We start from the raw sequence: 15316 nt of genomic DNA on the forward strand, positions 1-15316 counted from the left end.
TACAAGAAAAACTCTGTTGTAATGAAATCCACTGACAAATTTAGTGACAACAAAATCTACCAATTAGACGAAAAATAATTATAAAAACTGTCGGTTTTTGCTTTTTGTGTTTTAATTAATATATTTTTTCAGCTTTAATAATTTATTTTAAAGAAGAAAGTATTACGTACTCGGTAAATTTTAAATATACTTATTGTTTTGTTTTTAACGAAACTAATTCAATTAAATTATAACCTGATGATGCCACTTAACTGTCGAAACGCGTAGCGGTTTGGGAACTTTTCCATATAAAAGTTTTTTGATTAGAAAACTTGGGGAAATTAGTTTCATGGGTTAAATAATGAAGGAAGAAAGTGTGGTTTTAGCTATTTTTATTCACAAAATGACCATTACATTGAAGAACATTACGATGTGACTAATAAAGTAGAGATTCTGCCATTTCTCGTAGATTCCGATTTCGTTGGTTGAGGGGTCCATGAGGACCCCTAAATAAGCCAAATGGAATACTGTCGCGAGCGAATAAATGAGTAAAATAATCCTAACTCTAATATTATCACGTTTATATTTATGTTTACAGTCTTTACAAGGACGGACTCTCACGCAATAATCAAATATTTCGGCAATTCGGTCCCTTGGCACCACTTGTAAATACGAGAATACCCCAATCGAGACTAAAACCATGGAGACTTTAAGTTCAAGGCCGTGGAGTAACGAAGAAATTAGGAAGGTTGCGAGAATTGCGTAAAACTTCCCGAAACCCAACCACGAATAATAAACATCTGCAAAACGAATCAATAAAAACAAACACAAGCGGATTCTTTGTACATTTTTTGAGAAAATCGTGCATCGGTTGGTTCCATTTCTTGACGACTATTGACAGAGATGACGGGAATTCGATCTCCAGAGGCTCGGTTATGACGAATCTGTACTGATTCAAAGAATCGCGCTTTGAGGAGTTCGTGAAACCAGCGGCGATCATTCCAACTTCTGCCAAATAACTAATAAAGTAATGACTTGTCCTGAACGCAAATGCTTCTTTGTATGCTATCAGCCATCTGAAAATAAAAATTATTCCAATCGAGTTGAATTTCGCCACAAATACCGATTCGCGTCATCTGATATGATGTAACCGCTCCAACAGTTTGACAAAGTTAGAAAAAACAACGACGTGGTGAGGACTTTAACAATTGCACAAATCCAAATGAGATTCTACAAAAAATTGTTAGACAATAGTACTGTAGCTAAGACACCACACCTTTTTCGTAGGCTTCTTGTAAAAATTCAAGTAATCGCTAAATGAAATCCAGGGCCCAAACATGACATTGGCCCCACATAACGTGTACCCAAAATACTGAATAAAGCCCGGCATTGCGTCTAATTTGTTTATATCGTCAGCTAACGACAAAACCTTCATTACCAAAACCATGACGATTCCGCGAATTTGAAGCCACACTTCTGCCTCAATCAAGTAATATTCGCTAAAATCGAACCATTACACACAGTTGGACTAGATAATTACAATTACCATAGCACTAAGAGGATTATAAAGGTGAGTTTTAGGGATATGGAGCTTTTAGAGTATTTTTTCAATTGGAAGCCCGTATAGAGCAAAACGTACGAAATAATCCAACAAAATAATAAAACAATTTTCCCAAAATGAGATTCAAGCGTTGACACTAAATAAATACCAATGCAACCGGTGCTGAAATGTAATACTGACAAGGGGATGAAACCTAGAATGTGACATTAGGACAAACTATTATTTTTTTTAAAATATACCCGTGGACACCAGACATCCAAATACTAAATTTGGTACAACTAAAGAGAGGACGGAAGGGACTACACTTAAAATAGAGAGTACAACACAATTGTTCCAAATATCTAAGGCGGTTTCTTCATAGTACATATCAGAGTATTCACGAAAGTATCTGTAATAATAAATATTAACTAGGGGATAACAATTAGGCGAAAACCAACTCTTCCAGATCTCCATCTTCCGGGATTATGGACATTATTATCACATTATTTCAGTAATTTAAGGAAAAATTCGTTTTGTCTAATGTTTAAGGTTATGGTTGGGCGGCAGGCAACCAACAATACTTTTTAGAGTCCGCGAAATGACAGATCGTCCACGGTGGTAGGAGTGCGCAGAGACGAAAACTCGTCTCGGACGAGTCCAATCTTTAAATTAGGGGTGTTGGCAGAAAACAGTGGCGTGGCGTGTACTTACATGTGTAGGGAATTCGTCTTAAAGTTTAACATTTCAATATTACCAGTTATAGTAAAGATACCAGTAGAAACATTTTTTGCAATAAACGCGTTTTTACTCTTTACTCATTGTGTATTTTTATTTATTCGACCTCTCTGCTTTGTATTTCTAGGAAATCAACGTGTATTAGCATTAGATATGATTTTTACTATTTCATCTTGCAATTATTGAATAGAGGAAATTTTAACTACTACAAATTATGAATCTCAAACCCTTCTTGATCATAGAATAGTTTTTTGCTACGCCACTGCTCAATCTCCTCACTCGATGAAGTACGCATTGGCTCCGCCTATCGTGGTCGTTTACAGAGTTTCCGAGCTCTACCACTAATTTTCGCACTAAAATTTCACATTGACAGTTTCTGTTTAAATATAAACATGCATTTTTATTTTTCCATTAACTGCATGCGAAACTTTTATAATTTTAGACGTTTATAGACAAATACATTTGTCATAATTAATTTTTCTAGATCAATACTGTTCTATTTTGAATAATTCTGTGTATGAATGTTTCTAAATTTGACGGATTTGGACAGTGAATGTTTCTGGTTATGACCTGTTTTAGACGTGTGATGACGTCACATCCGAGGTTAGGTGTGCGGCGCAGGCGGCGAGGGCAGTTCAGTCGACAGCGAGCAGTGGTACGGGTCAGATCGGGAGCGGGAGCGCGAGGCGAGGCGAAGCGAAGCGAGGTGAGTCGGTTTATTTAAATTATTGTGTATTGTGCGGTTTCGTTCAATTTATTCAGTTTGTTACTTGCCGTTGTCGCGAACGGACGTATGTTCAAGCAAATCTAAATTTTCCGGTTTAAATTTTCAATTCGGTGGCTAGTGATCGCGTTTGAGTGACACATTTTAAATACAGTAAATAAAATTATTATCAAACACTCAAATAATTTATTGCCACGTAATAATTTTGTCTTTAATTTCAATGAATGAAAGTGGCTTGCTCAAAATTTAATGCAAATAAACATTTTTTTGGTTTCATTTTTATTATTATTTTTTTTAATGCTACAAACGGTAGCCAACGTGGAAGCGATATGAAGGTAGGTGTATTTTATTGCTGTGTCGTATTTATTTATTTCTCAAACCAATAATTTCATAAAACTTAATTGCAATTAAAATCTTTAAATGCGGTGTTGAAAAGTGATATTTTGAGTGACACATTTTAAATACAGTAACTATAAATAAAATAAAACACTCAAATAATTTACTGCCACGTAATTTTGTCTTTAATTTCAATGAATGAAAGTGGCTGCTCAAAATTTAATGCAAATAAACATTTTTTTGGTTTCATTTTTATTATTATTTTTTTTAATGCTACAAACGGTAGCCAACGTGGAAGCGATATGAAGGTAGGTGTATTTTATTGCTGTGTCGTATTTATTTATTTCACAAACCAATAATTTCATAAAACTTAAATGCAATTAAAATCTTTAAATGCGGTGTTGAAAGTGACATTTTGAGTGACGCATTTTAGATACAGAAACTATAAATAAAATAAAACACTCAAATAATTTATTGCCACGTAATTTTGTCTTTAATTTCAATGAATGAAAGTGGCTGCTCAAAATTTAATGCAAATAAACATTGTTTTGGTTTCATTTTTATTATTATTTTTTTTAATGCTACAAACGGTAGCCAACGTGGAAGCGATATGAAGGTAGGTGTATTTTATTGCTGTGTCGTATTTATTTATTTCACAAACCAATAATTTCATAAAACTTAAATGCAATTAAAATCTTTAAATGCGGTGTTGAAAGTGACATTTTGAGTGACGCATTTTAGATACAGAAACTATAAATAAAATAAAACACTCAAATAATTTATTGCCACGTAATTTTGTCTTTAATTTCAATGAATGAAAGTGGCTTGCCCAAAATTTAATGCAAATAAACATTTTTTTGGTTTCATTTTTATTATTATTTTTTTTAATGCTACAAACGGTAGCCAACGTGGAAGCGATATGAAGGTAGGTGTATTTTATTGCTGTGTCGTATTTATTTATTTCTCAAACCAATAATTTCATAAAACTTAATTGCAATTAAAATCTTTAAATGCGGTGTTGAAAAGTGATATTTTGAGTGACACATTTTAAATACAGTAACTATAAATAAAATAAAACACTCAAATAATTTATTGCCACGTAATTTTGTCTTTAATTTCAATGAATGAAAGTGGCTTGCCCAAAATTTAATGCAAATAAACATTTTTTTGGTTTCATTTTTATTATTATTTTTTTTAATGCTACAAACGGTAGCCAACGTGGAAGCGATATGAAGGTAGGTGTATTTTATTGCTGTGTCGTATTTATTTATTTCTCAAACCAATAATTTCATAAAACTTAAATGCAATTAAAATCTTTAAATGCGGTGTTGAAAAGTGATATTTTGAGTGACGCATTTTAAATACAGTAACTATAAATAAAATAAAACACTCAAATAATTTATTGCCACGTAATTTTGTCTTTAATTTCAATGAATGAAAGTGGCTTGCCCAAAATTTAATGCAAATAAACATTTTTTTGGTTTCATTTTTATTATTATTTTTTTTAATGCTACAAACGGTAGCCAACGTGGAAGCGATATGAAGGTAGGTGTATTTTATTGCTGTGTCGTATTTATTTATTTCTCAAACCAATAATTTCATAAAACTTAAATGCAATTAAAATCTTTAAATGCGGTGTTGAAAAGTGATATTTTGAGTGACGCATTTTAAATACAGTAACTATAAATAAAATAAAACACTCAAATAATTTACTGCCACGTAATTTTGTCTTTAATTTCAATGAATGAAAGTGGCTTGCCCAAAATTTAATGCAAATAAACATTTTTTTGGTTTCATTTTTATTATTATTTTTTTTAATGCTACAAACGGTAGCCAACGTGGAAGCGATATGAAGGTAGGTGTATTTTATTGCTGTGTCGTATTTATTTATTTCTCAAACCAATAATTTCATAAAACTTAATTGCAATTAAAATCTTTAAATGCGGTGTTGAAAGTGACATTTTGAGTGACGTATTTTAGATACAGAAACTATAAATAAAATAAAACACTCAAATAATTTATTGCCACGTAATTTTGTCTTTAATTTCAATGAATGAAAGTGGCTTGCCCAAAATTTAATGCAAATAAACATTTTTTTGGTTTCATTTTTATTATTATTTTTTTTAATGCTACAAACGGTAGCCAACGTGGAAGCGATATGAAGGTAGGTGTATTTTATTGCTGTGTCGTATTTATTTATTTCTCAAACCAATAATTTCATAAAACTTAATTGCAATTAAAATCTTTAAATGCGGTGTTGAAAGTGACATTTTGAGTGACGCATTTTAGATACAGAAACTATAAATAAAATAAAACACTCAAATAATTTATTGCCACGTAATTTTGTCTTTAATTTCAATGAATGAAAGTGGCTTGCCCAAAATTTAATGCAAATAAACATTTTTTTGGTTTCATTTTTATTATTATTTTTTTTAATGCTACAAACGGTAGCCAACGTGGAAGCGATATGAAGGTAGGTGTATTTTATTGCTGTGTCGTATTTATTTATTTCTCAAACCAATAATTTCATAAAACTTAATTGCAATTAAAATCTTTAAATGCGGTGTTGAAAGTGACATTTTGAGTGACGCATTTTAGATACAGAAACTATAAATAAAATAAAACACTCAAATAATTTATTGCCACGTAATTTTGTCTTTAATTTCAATGAATGAAAGTGGCTTGCCCAAAATTTAATGCAAATAAACATTTTTTTGATTTCATTTTTATTATTATTTTTTTAATGGTAGCCAACGTGGAAGCGATATGAAGGTAGGTGTATTTTATTGCTGTGTCGTATTTATTTATTTCTCAAACCAATAATTTCATAAAACTTAATTGCAATTAAAATCTTTAAATGCGGTGTTGAAAGTGACATTTTGAGTGACGTATTTTAGATACAGAAACTATAAATAAAATAAAACACTCAAATAATTTATTGCCACGTAATTTTGTCTTTAATTTCAATGAATGAAAGTGGCTTGCCCAAAATTTAATGCAAATAAACATTTTTTTGGTTTCATTTTTATTATTATTTTTTTTAATGCTACAAACGGTAGCCAACGTGGAAGCGATATGAAGGTAGGTGTATTTTATTGCTGTGTCGTATTTATTTATTTCTCAAACCAATAATTTCATAAAACTTAAATGCAATTAAAATCTTTAAATGCGGTGTTGAAAAGTGATATTTTGAGTGACGCATTTTAAATACAGTAACTATAAATAAAATAAAACACTCAAATAATTTATTGCCACGTAATTTTGTCTTTAATTTCAATGAATGAAAGTGGCTTGCCCAAAATTTAATGCAAATAAACATTTTTTTGGTTTCATTTTTATTATTATTTTTTTAATGGTAGCCAACGTGGAAGCGATATGAAGGTAGGTGTATTTTATTGCTGTGTCGTATTTATTTATTTCTCAAACCAATAATTTCATAAAACTTAAATGCAATTAAAATCTTTAAATGCGGTGTTGAAAAGTGATATTTTGAGTGACGCATTTTAAATACAGTAACTATAAATAAAATAAAACACTCAAATAATTTACTGCCACGTAATTTTGTCTTTAATTTCAATGAATGAAAGTGGCTTGCCCAAAATTTAATGCAAATAAACATTTTTTTGGTTTCATTTTTATTATTATTTTTTTTAATGCTACAAACGGTAGCCAACGTGGATGCGATATGAAGGTAGGTGTATTTCATTGCTGTGTCGTATTTATTTATTTCTCAAACCAATAATTTCATAAAACTTAAATGCAATTAAAATCTTTAAATGCGGTGTTGAAAAGTGATATTTTGAGTGACACATTTTAAATACAGTAACTATAAATAAAATAAAACACTCAAATAATTTACTGCCACGTAATTTTGTCTTTAATTTCAATGAATGAAAGTGGCTTGCCCAAAATTTAATGCAAATAAACATTTTTTTGGTTTCATTTTTATTATTATTTTTTTAATGGTAGCCAACGTGGAAGCGATATGAAGGTAGGTGTATTTTATTGCTGTGTCGTATTTATTTATTTCTCAAACCAATAATTTCATAAAACTTAAATGCAATTAAAATCTTTAAATGCGGTGTTGAAAAGTGATATTTTGAGTGACGCATTTTAAATACAGTAACTATAAATAAAATAAAACACTCAAATAATTTACTGCCACGTAATTTTGTCTTTAATTTCAATGAATGAAAGTGGCTTGCCCAAAATTTAATGCAAATAAACATTTTTTTGGTTTCATTTTTATTATTATTTTTTTTAATGCTACAAACGGTAGCCAACGTGGAAGCGATATGAAGGTAGGTGTATTTTATTGCTGTGTCGTATTTATTTATTTCTCAAACCAATAATTTCATAAAACTTAAATGCAATTAAAATCTTTAAATGCGGTGTTGAAAAGTGATATTTTGAGTGACACATTTTAAATACAGTAACTATAAATGAAATAAAACACTCAAATAATTTATTGCCACGTAATTTTGTCTTTAATTTCAATGAATGAAAGTGGCTTGCTCAAAATTTAATGCAAATAAACATTTTTTTGGTTTCATTTTTATTATTATTTTTTTTAATGCTACAAACGGTAGCCAACGTGGATGCGATATGAAGGTAGGTGTATTTCATTGCTGTGTCGTATTTATTTATTTCTCAAACCAATAATTTCATAAAACTTAAATGCAATTAAAATCTTTAAATGCGGTGTTGAAAAGTGATATTTTGAGTGACACATTTTAAATACAGTAACTATAAATAAAATAAAACACTCAAATAATTTACTGCCACGTAATTTTGTCTTTAATTTCAATGAATGAAAGTGGCTTGCTCAAAATTTAATGCAAATAAACATTGTTTTGGTTTCATTTTTATTATTATTTTTTTTAATGCTACAAACGGTAGCCAACGTGGAAGCGATATGAAGGTAGGTGTATTTTATTGCTGTGTCGTATTTATTTATTTCACAAACCAATAATTTCATAAAACTTAAATGCAATTAAAATCTTTAAATGCGGTGTTGAAAAGTGATATTTTGAGTGACACATTTTAAATACAGTAACTATAAATGAAATAAAACACTCAAATAATTTATTGCCACGTAATTTTGTCTTTAATTTCAATGAATGAAAGTGGCTTGCTCAAAATTTAATGCAAATAAACATTTTTTTGGTTTCATTTTTATTATTATTTTTTTTAATGCTACAAACGGTAGCCAACGTGGATGCGATATGAAGGTAGGTGTATTTCATTGCTGTGTCGTATTTATTTATTTCTCAAACCAATAATTTCATAAAACTTAATTGCAATTAAAATCTTTAAATGCGGTGTTGAAAGTGACATTTTGAGTGACGCATTTTAGATACAGAAACTATAAATAAAATAAAACACTCAAATAATTTACTGCCACGTAATTTTGTCTTTAATTGAAATTAAATGAATTCATTGAAATGAATGAAAGTGGCTGCTCAAAATTTAATGAAAATAAACATTGTTTTGGTTTTATTTTTATTATTATTTTTTTTAATGCTACAAACGGTAGCCAACGTGGAAGCGATATGAAGGTAGGTGTATTTTATTGCTGTGTCGTATTTATTTATTTCACAAACCAATAATTTCATAAAACTTAAATGCAATTAAAATCTTTAAAAGCGGTGTTGAAAAGTGATATTTTGAGTGACACATTTTAAATACAGTAACTATAAATAAAATAAAACACTCAAATAATTTACTGCCACGTAATTTTGTCTTTAATTTCAATGAATGAAAGTGGCTGCTCAAAATTTAATGAAAATAAACATTGTTTTGGTTTCATTTTTATTATTATTTTTTTTAATGCTACAAACGGTAGCCAACGTGGAAGCGATATGAAGGTAGGTGTATTTTATTGCTGTGTCGTATTTATTTATTTCACAAACCAATAATTTCATAAAACTTAAATGCAATTAAAATCTTTAAATGCGGTGTTGAAAAGTGATATTTTGAGTGACACATTTTAAATACAGTAACTATAAATAAAATAAAACACTCAAATAATTTATTGCCACGTAATTTTGTCTTTAATTTCAATGAATGAAAGTGGCTTGCTCAAAATTTAATGCAAATAAACATTTTTTTGGTTTCATTTTTATTATTATTTTTTTTAATGCTACAAACGGTAGCCAACGTGGAAGCGATATGAAGGTAGGTGTATTTTATTGCTGTGTCGTATTTATTTATTTCTCAAACCAATAATTTCATAAAACTTAATTGCAATTAAAATCTTTAAATGCGGTGTTGAAAGTGACATTTTGAGTGACGCATTTTAGATACAGAAACTATAAATAAAATAAAACACTCAAATAATTTATTGCCACGTAATTTTGTCTTTAATTTCAATGAATGAAAGTGGCTGCTCAAAATTTAATGCAAATAAACATTGTTTTGGTTTCATTTTTATTATTATTTTTTTTAATGCTACAAACGGTAGCCAACGTGGAAGCGATATGAAGGTAGGTGTATTTTATTGCTGTGTCGTATTTATTTATTTCTCAAACCAATAATTTCATAAAACTTAATTGCAATTAAAATCTTTAAATGCGGTGTTGAAAGTGACATTTTGAGTGACGCATTTTAGATACAGAAACTATAAATAAAATAAAACACTCAAATAATTTATTGCCACGTAATTTTGTCTTTAATTTCAATGAATGAAAGTGGCTGCTCAAAATTTAATGCAAATAAACATTTTTTTGGTTTCATTTTTATTATTATTTTTTTTAATGCTACAAACGGTAGCCAACGTGGAAGCGATATTAAGGTAGGTGTATTTTATTGCTGTGTCGTATTTATTTATTTCTCAAACCAATAATTTCATAAAACTTAATTGCAATTAAAATCTTTAAATGCGGTGTTGAAAGTGACATTTTGAGTGACGCATTTTAGATACAGAAACTATAAATAAATTAAAACACTCAAATAATTTATTGCCACGTAATTTTGTCTTTAATTTCAATGAATGAAAGTGGCTGCTCAAAATTTAATGAAAATAAACATTGTTTTGGTTTCATTTTTATTATTATTTTTTTTAATGCTACAAACGGTAGCCAACGTGGAAGCGATATGAAGGTAGGTGTATTTTATTGCTGTGTCGTATTTATTTATTTCTCAAACCAATAATTTCATAAAACTTAATTGCAATTAAAATCTTTAAATGCGGTGTTGAAAGTGACATTTTGAGTGACGCATTTTAGATACAGAAACTATAAATAAAATAAAACACTCAAATAATTTATTGCCACGTAATTTTGTCTTTAATTTCAATGAATGAAAGTGGCTGCTCAAAATTTAATGCAAATAAACATTGTTTTGGTTTCATTTTTATTATTATTTTTTTTAATGCTACAAACGGTAGCCAACGTGGAAGCGATATGAAGGTAGGTGTATTTTATTGCTGTGTCGTATTTATTTATTTCTCAAACCAATAATTTCATAAAACTTAAATGCAATTAAAATCTTTAAATGCGGTGTTGAAAAGTGATATTTTGAGTGACGCATTTTAGATACAGAAACTATAAATAAAATAAAACACTCAAATAATTTATTGCCACGTAATTTTGTCTTTAATTTCAATGAATGAAAGTGGCTGCTCAAAATTTAATGAAAATAAACATTGTTTTGGTTTCATTTTTATTATTATTTTTTTTAATGCTACAAACGGTAGCCAACGTGGAAGCGATATGAAGGTAGGTGTATTTTATTGCTGTGTCGTATTTATTTATTTCACAAACCAATAATTTCATAAAACTTAAATGCAATTAAAATCTTTAAATGCGGTGTTGAAAAGTGATATTTTGAGTGACACATTTTAAATACAGTAACTATAAATAAAATAAAACACTCAAATAATTTATTGCCACGTAATTTTGTCTTTAATTTCAATGAATGAAAGTGGCTTGCTCAAAATTTAATGCAAATAAAAATTTTTTTGGTTTCATTTTTATTATTATTTTTTTTAATGCTACAAACGGTAGCCAACGTGGAAGCGATATGAAGGTAGGTGTATTTTATTGCTGTGTCGTATTTATTTATTTCTCAAACCAATAATTTCATAAAACTTAATTGCAATTAAAATCTTTAAATGCGGTGTTGAAAGTGACATTTTGAGTGACGCATTTTAGATACAGAAACTATAAATAAAATAAAACACTCAAATAATTTATTGCCACGTAATTTTGTCTTTAATTTCAATGAATGAAAGTGGCTGCTCAAAATTTAATGCAAATAAACATTTTTTTGGTTTCATTTTTATTATTATTTTTTTTAATGCTACAAACGGTAGCCAACGTGGAAGCGATATTAAGGTAGGTGTATTTTATTGCTGTGTCGTATTTATTTATTTCTCAAACCAATAATTTCATAAAACTTAATTGCAATTAAAATCTTTAAATGCGGTGTTGAAAGTGACATTTTGAGTGACGCATTTTAGATACAGAAACTATAAATAAAATAAAACACTCAAATAATTTATTGCCACGTAATTTTGTCTTTAATTTCAATGAATGAAAGTGGCTGCTCAAAATTTAATGAAAATAAACATTGTTTTGGTTTCATTTTTATTATTATTTTTTTTAATGCTACAAACGGTAGCCAACGTGGAAGCGATATGAAGGTAGGTGTATTTTATTGCTGTGTCGTATTTATTTATTTCACAAACCAATAATTTCATAAAACTTAAATGCAATTAAAATCTTTAAATGCGGTGTTGAAAAGTGATATTTTGAGTGACACATTTTAAATACAGTAACTATAAATAAAATAAAACACTCAAATAATTTATTGCCACGTAATTTTGTCTTTAATTTCAATGAATGAAAGTGGCTTGCTCAAAATTTAATGCAAATAAACATTTTTTTGGTTTCATTTTTATTATTATTTTTTTTAATGCTACAAACGGTAGCCAACGTGGAAGCGATATGAAGGTAGGTGTATTTTATTGCTGTGTCGTATTTATTTATTTCTCAAACCAATAATTTCATAAAACTTAATTGCAATTAAAATCTTTAAATGCGGTGTTGAAAGTGACATTTTGAGTGACGCATTTTAGATACAGAAACTATAAATAAAATAAAACACTCAAATAATTTATTGCCACGTAATTTTGTCTTTAATTTCAATGAATGAAAGTGGCTGCTCAAAATTTAATGCAAATAAACATTTTTTTGGTTTCATTTTTATTATTATTTTTTTTAATGCTACAAACGGTAGCCAACGTGGAAGCGATATGAAGGTAGGTGTATTTTATTGCTGTGTCGTATTTATTTATTTCTCAAACCAATAATTTCATAAAACTTAATTGCAATTAAAATCTTTAAATGCGGTGTTGAAAGTGACATTTTGAGTGACGCATTTTAGATACAGAAACTATAAATAAAATAAAACACTCAAATAATTTATTGCCACGTAATTTTGTCTTTAATTTCAATGAATGAAAGTGGCTGCTCAAAATTTAATGCAAATAAACATTTTTTTGGTTTCATTTTTATTATTATTTTTTTTAATGCTACAAACGGTAGCCAACGTGGAAGCGATATTAAGGTAGGTGTATTTTATTGCTGTGTCGTATTTATTTATTTCTCAAACCAATAATTTCATAAAACTTAATTGCAATTAAAATCTTTAAATGCGGTGTTGAAAGTGACATTTTGAGTGACGCATTTTAGATACAGAAACTATAAATAAATTAAAACACTCAAATAATTTATTGCCACGTAATTTTGTCTTTAATTTCAATGAATGAAAGTGGCTGCTCAAAATTTAATGAAAATAAACATTGTTTTGGTTTCATTTTTATTATTATTTTTTTTAATGCTACAAACGGTAGCCAACGTGGAAGCGATATGAAGGTAGGTGTATTTTATTGCTGTGTCGTATTTATTTATTTCACAAACCAATAATTTCATAAAACTTAAATGCAATTAAAATCTTTAAATGCGGTGTTGAAAAGTGATATTTTGAGTGACACATTTTAAATACAGTAACTATAAATAAAATAAAACACTCAAATAATTTATTGCCACGTAATTTTGTCTTTAATTTCAATGAATGAAAGTGGCTTGCTCAAAATTTAATGCAAATAAAAATTTTTTTGGTTTCATTTTTATTATTATTTTTTTTAATGCTACAAACGGTAGCCAACGTGGAAGCGATATGAAGGTAGGTGTATTTTATTGCTGTGTCGTATTTATTTATTTCTCAAACCAATAATTTCATAAAACTTAATTGCAATTAAAATCTTTAAATGCGGTGTTGAAAGTGACATTTTGAGTGACGCATTTTAGATACAGAAACTATAAATAAAATAAAACACTCAAATAATTTATTGCCACGTAATTTTGTCTTTAATTTCAATGAATGAAAGTGGCTGCTCAAAATTTAATGCAAATAAACATTTTTTTGGTTTCATTTTTATTATTATTTTTTTTAATGCTACAAACGGTAGCCAACGTGGAAGCGATATTAAGGTAGGTGTATTTTATTGCTGTGTCGTATTTATTTATTTCTCAAACCAATAATTTCATAAAACTTAATTGCAATTAAAATCTTTAAATGCGGTGTTGAAAGTGACATTTTGAGTGACGCATTTTAGATACAGAAACTATAAATAAAATAAAACACTCAAATAATTTATTGCCACGTAATTTTGTCTTTAATTTCAATGAATGAAAGTGGCTGCTCAAAATTTAATGAAAATAAACATTGTTTTGGTTTCATTTTTATTATTATTTTTTTTAATGCTACAAACGGTAGCCAACGTGGAAGCGATATGAAGGTAGGTGTATTTTATTGCTGTGTCGTATTTATTTATTTCACAAACCAATAATTTCATAAAACTTAAATGCAATTAAAATCTTTAAATGCGGTGTTGAAAAGTGATATTTTGAGTGACACATTTTAAATACAGTAACTATAAATAAAATAAAACACTCAAATAATTTATTGCCACGTAATTTTGTCTTTAATTTCAATGAATGAAAGTGGCTTGCTCAAAATTTAATGCAAATAAACATTTTTTTGGTTTCATTTTTATTATTATTTTTTTTAATGCTACAAACGGTAGCCAACGTGGAAGCGATATGAAGGTAGGTGTATTTTATTGCTGTGTCGTATTTATTTATTTCTCAAACCAATAATTTCATAAAACTTAATTGCAATTAAAATCTTTAAATGCGGTGTTGAAAGTGACATTTTGAGTGACGCATTTTAGATACAGAAACTATAAATAAAATAAAACACTCAAATAATTTATTGCCACGTAATTTTGTCTTTAATTTCAATGAATGAAAGTGGCTGCTCAAAATTTAATGCAAATAAACATTTTTTTGGTTTCATTTTTATTATTATTTTTTTTAATGCTACAAACGGTAGCCAACGTGGAAGCGATATTAAGGTAGGTGTATTTTATTGCTGTGTCGTATTTATTTATTTCTCAAACCAATAATTTCATAAAACTTAATTGCAATTAAAATCTTTAAATGCGGTGTTGAAAGTGACATTTTGAGTGACGCATTTTAGATACAGAAACTATAAATAAAATAAAACACTCAAATAATTTATTGCCACGTAATTTTGTCTTTAATTTCAATGAATGAAAGTGGCTGCTCAAAATTTAATGCAAATAAACATTGTTTTGGTTTCATTTTTATTATTATTTTTTTTAATGCTACAAACGGTAGCCAACGTGGAAGCGATATGAAGGTAGGTGTATTTTATTGCTGTGTCGTATTTATTTATTTCACAAACCAATAATTTCATAAAACTTAAATGCAATTAAAATCTTTAAATGCGGTGTTGAAAAGTGATATTTTGAGTGACACATTTTAAATACAGTAACTATAAATAAAATAAAACACTCAAATAATTTATTGCCACGTAATTTTGTCTTTAATTTCAATGAATGAAAGTGGCTGCTCAAAATTTAATGCAAATAAACATTGTTTTGGTTTCATTTTTATTATTATTTTTTTTAA

The 15316-nt window shown here is 28.3% G+C and overlaps 1 protein-coding gene across 1 annotated transcript; it reads right to left on the bottom strand.

Annotated features, from left to right (window-relative positions):
* Positions 1–354: 354 nt before the first annotated feature.
* Positions 355–2599, bottom strand: por (porcupine). Its single transcript, XM_965799.3, has 7 exons — positions 1978–2599; positions 1780–1928; positions 1526–1733; positions 1256–1478; positions 1103–1209; positions 826–1055; positions 355–779 (listed from the first exon to the last, which is right to left on the bottom strand). Exons 1-7 carry the CDS (start codon positions 2010–2012, stop codon positions 376–378), a joined length of 1356 nt encoding a protein of 451 aa, XP_970892.1. The 5' UTR covers positions 2013–2599; the 3' UTR covers positions 355–375.
* Between the last annotated feature and the right edge of the window lie 12717 nt (positions 2600–15316).

The sequence above is a fragment of the Tribolium castaneum genome, chromosome 10, assembly GCF_031307605.1.
Source record: "Tribolium castaneum strain GA2 chromosome 10, icTriCast1.1, whole genome shotgun sequence".
Taxonomy (NCBI): Eukaryota; Metazoa; Arthropoda; class Insecta; order Coleoptera; family Tenebrionidae; genus Tribolium; species Tribolium castaneum.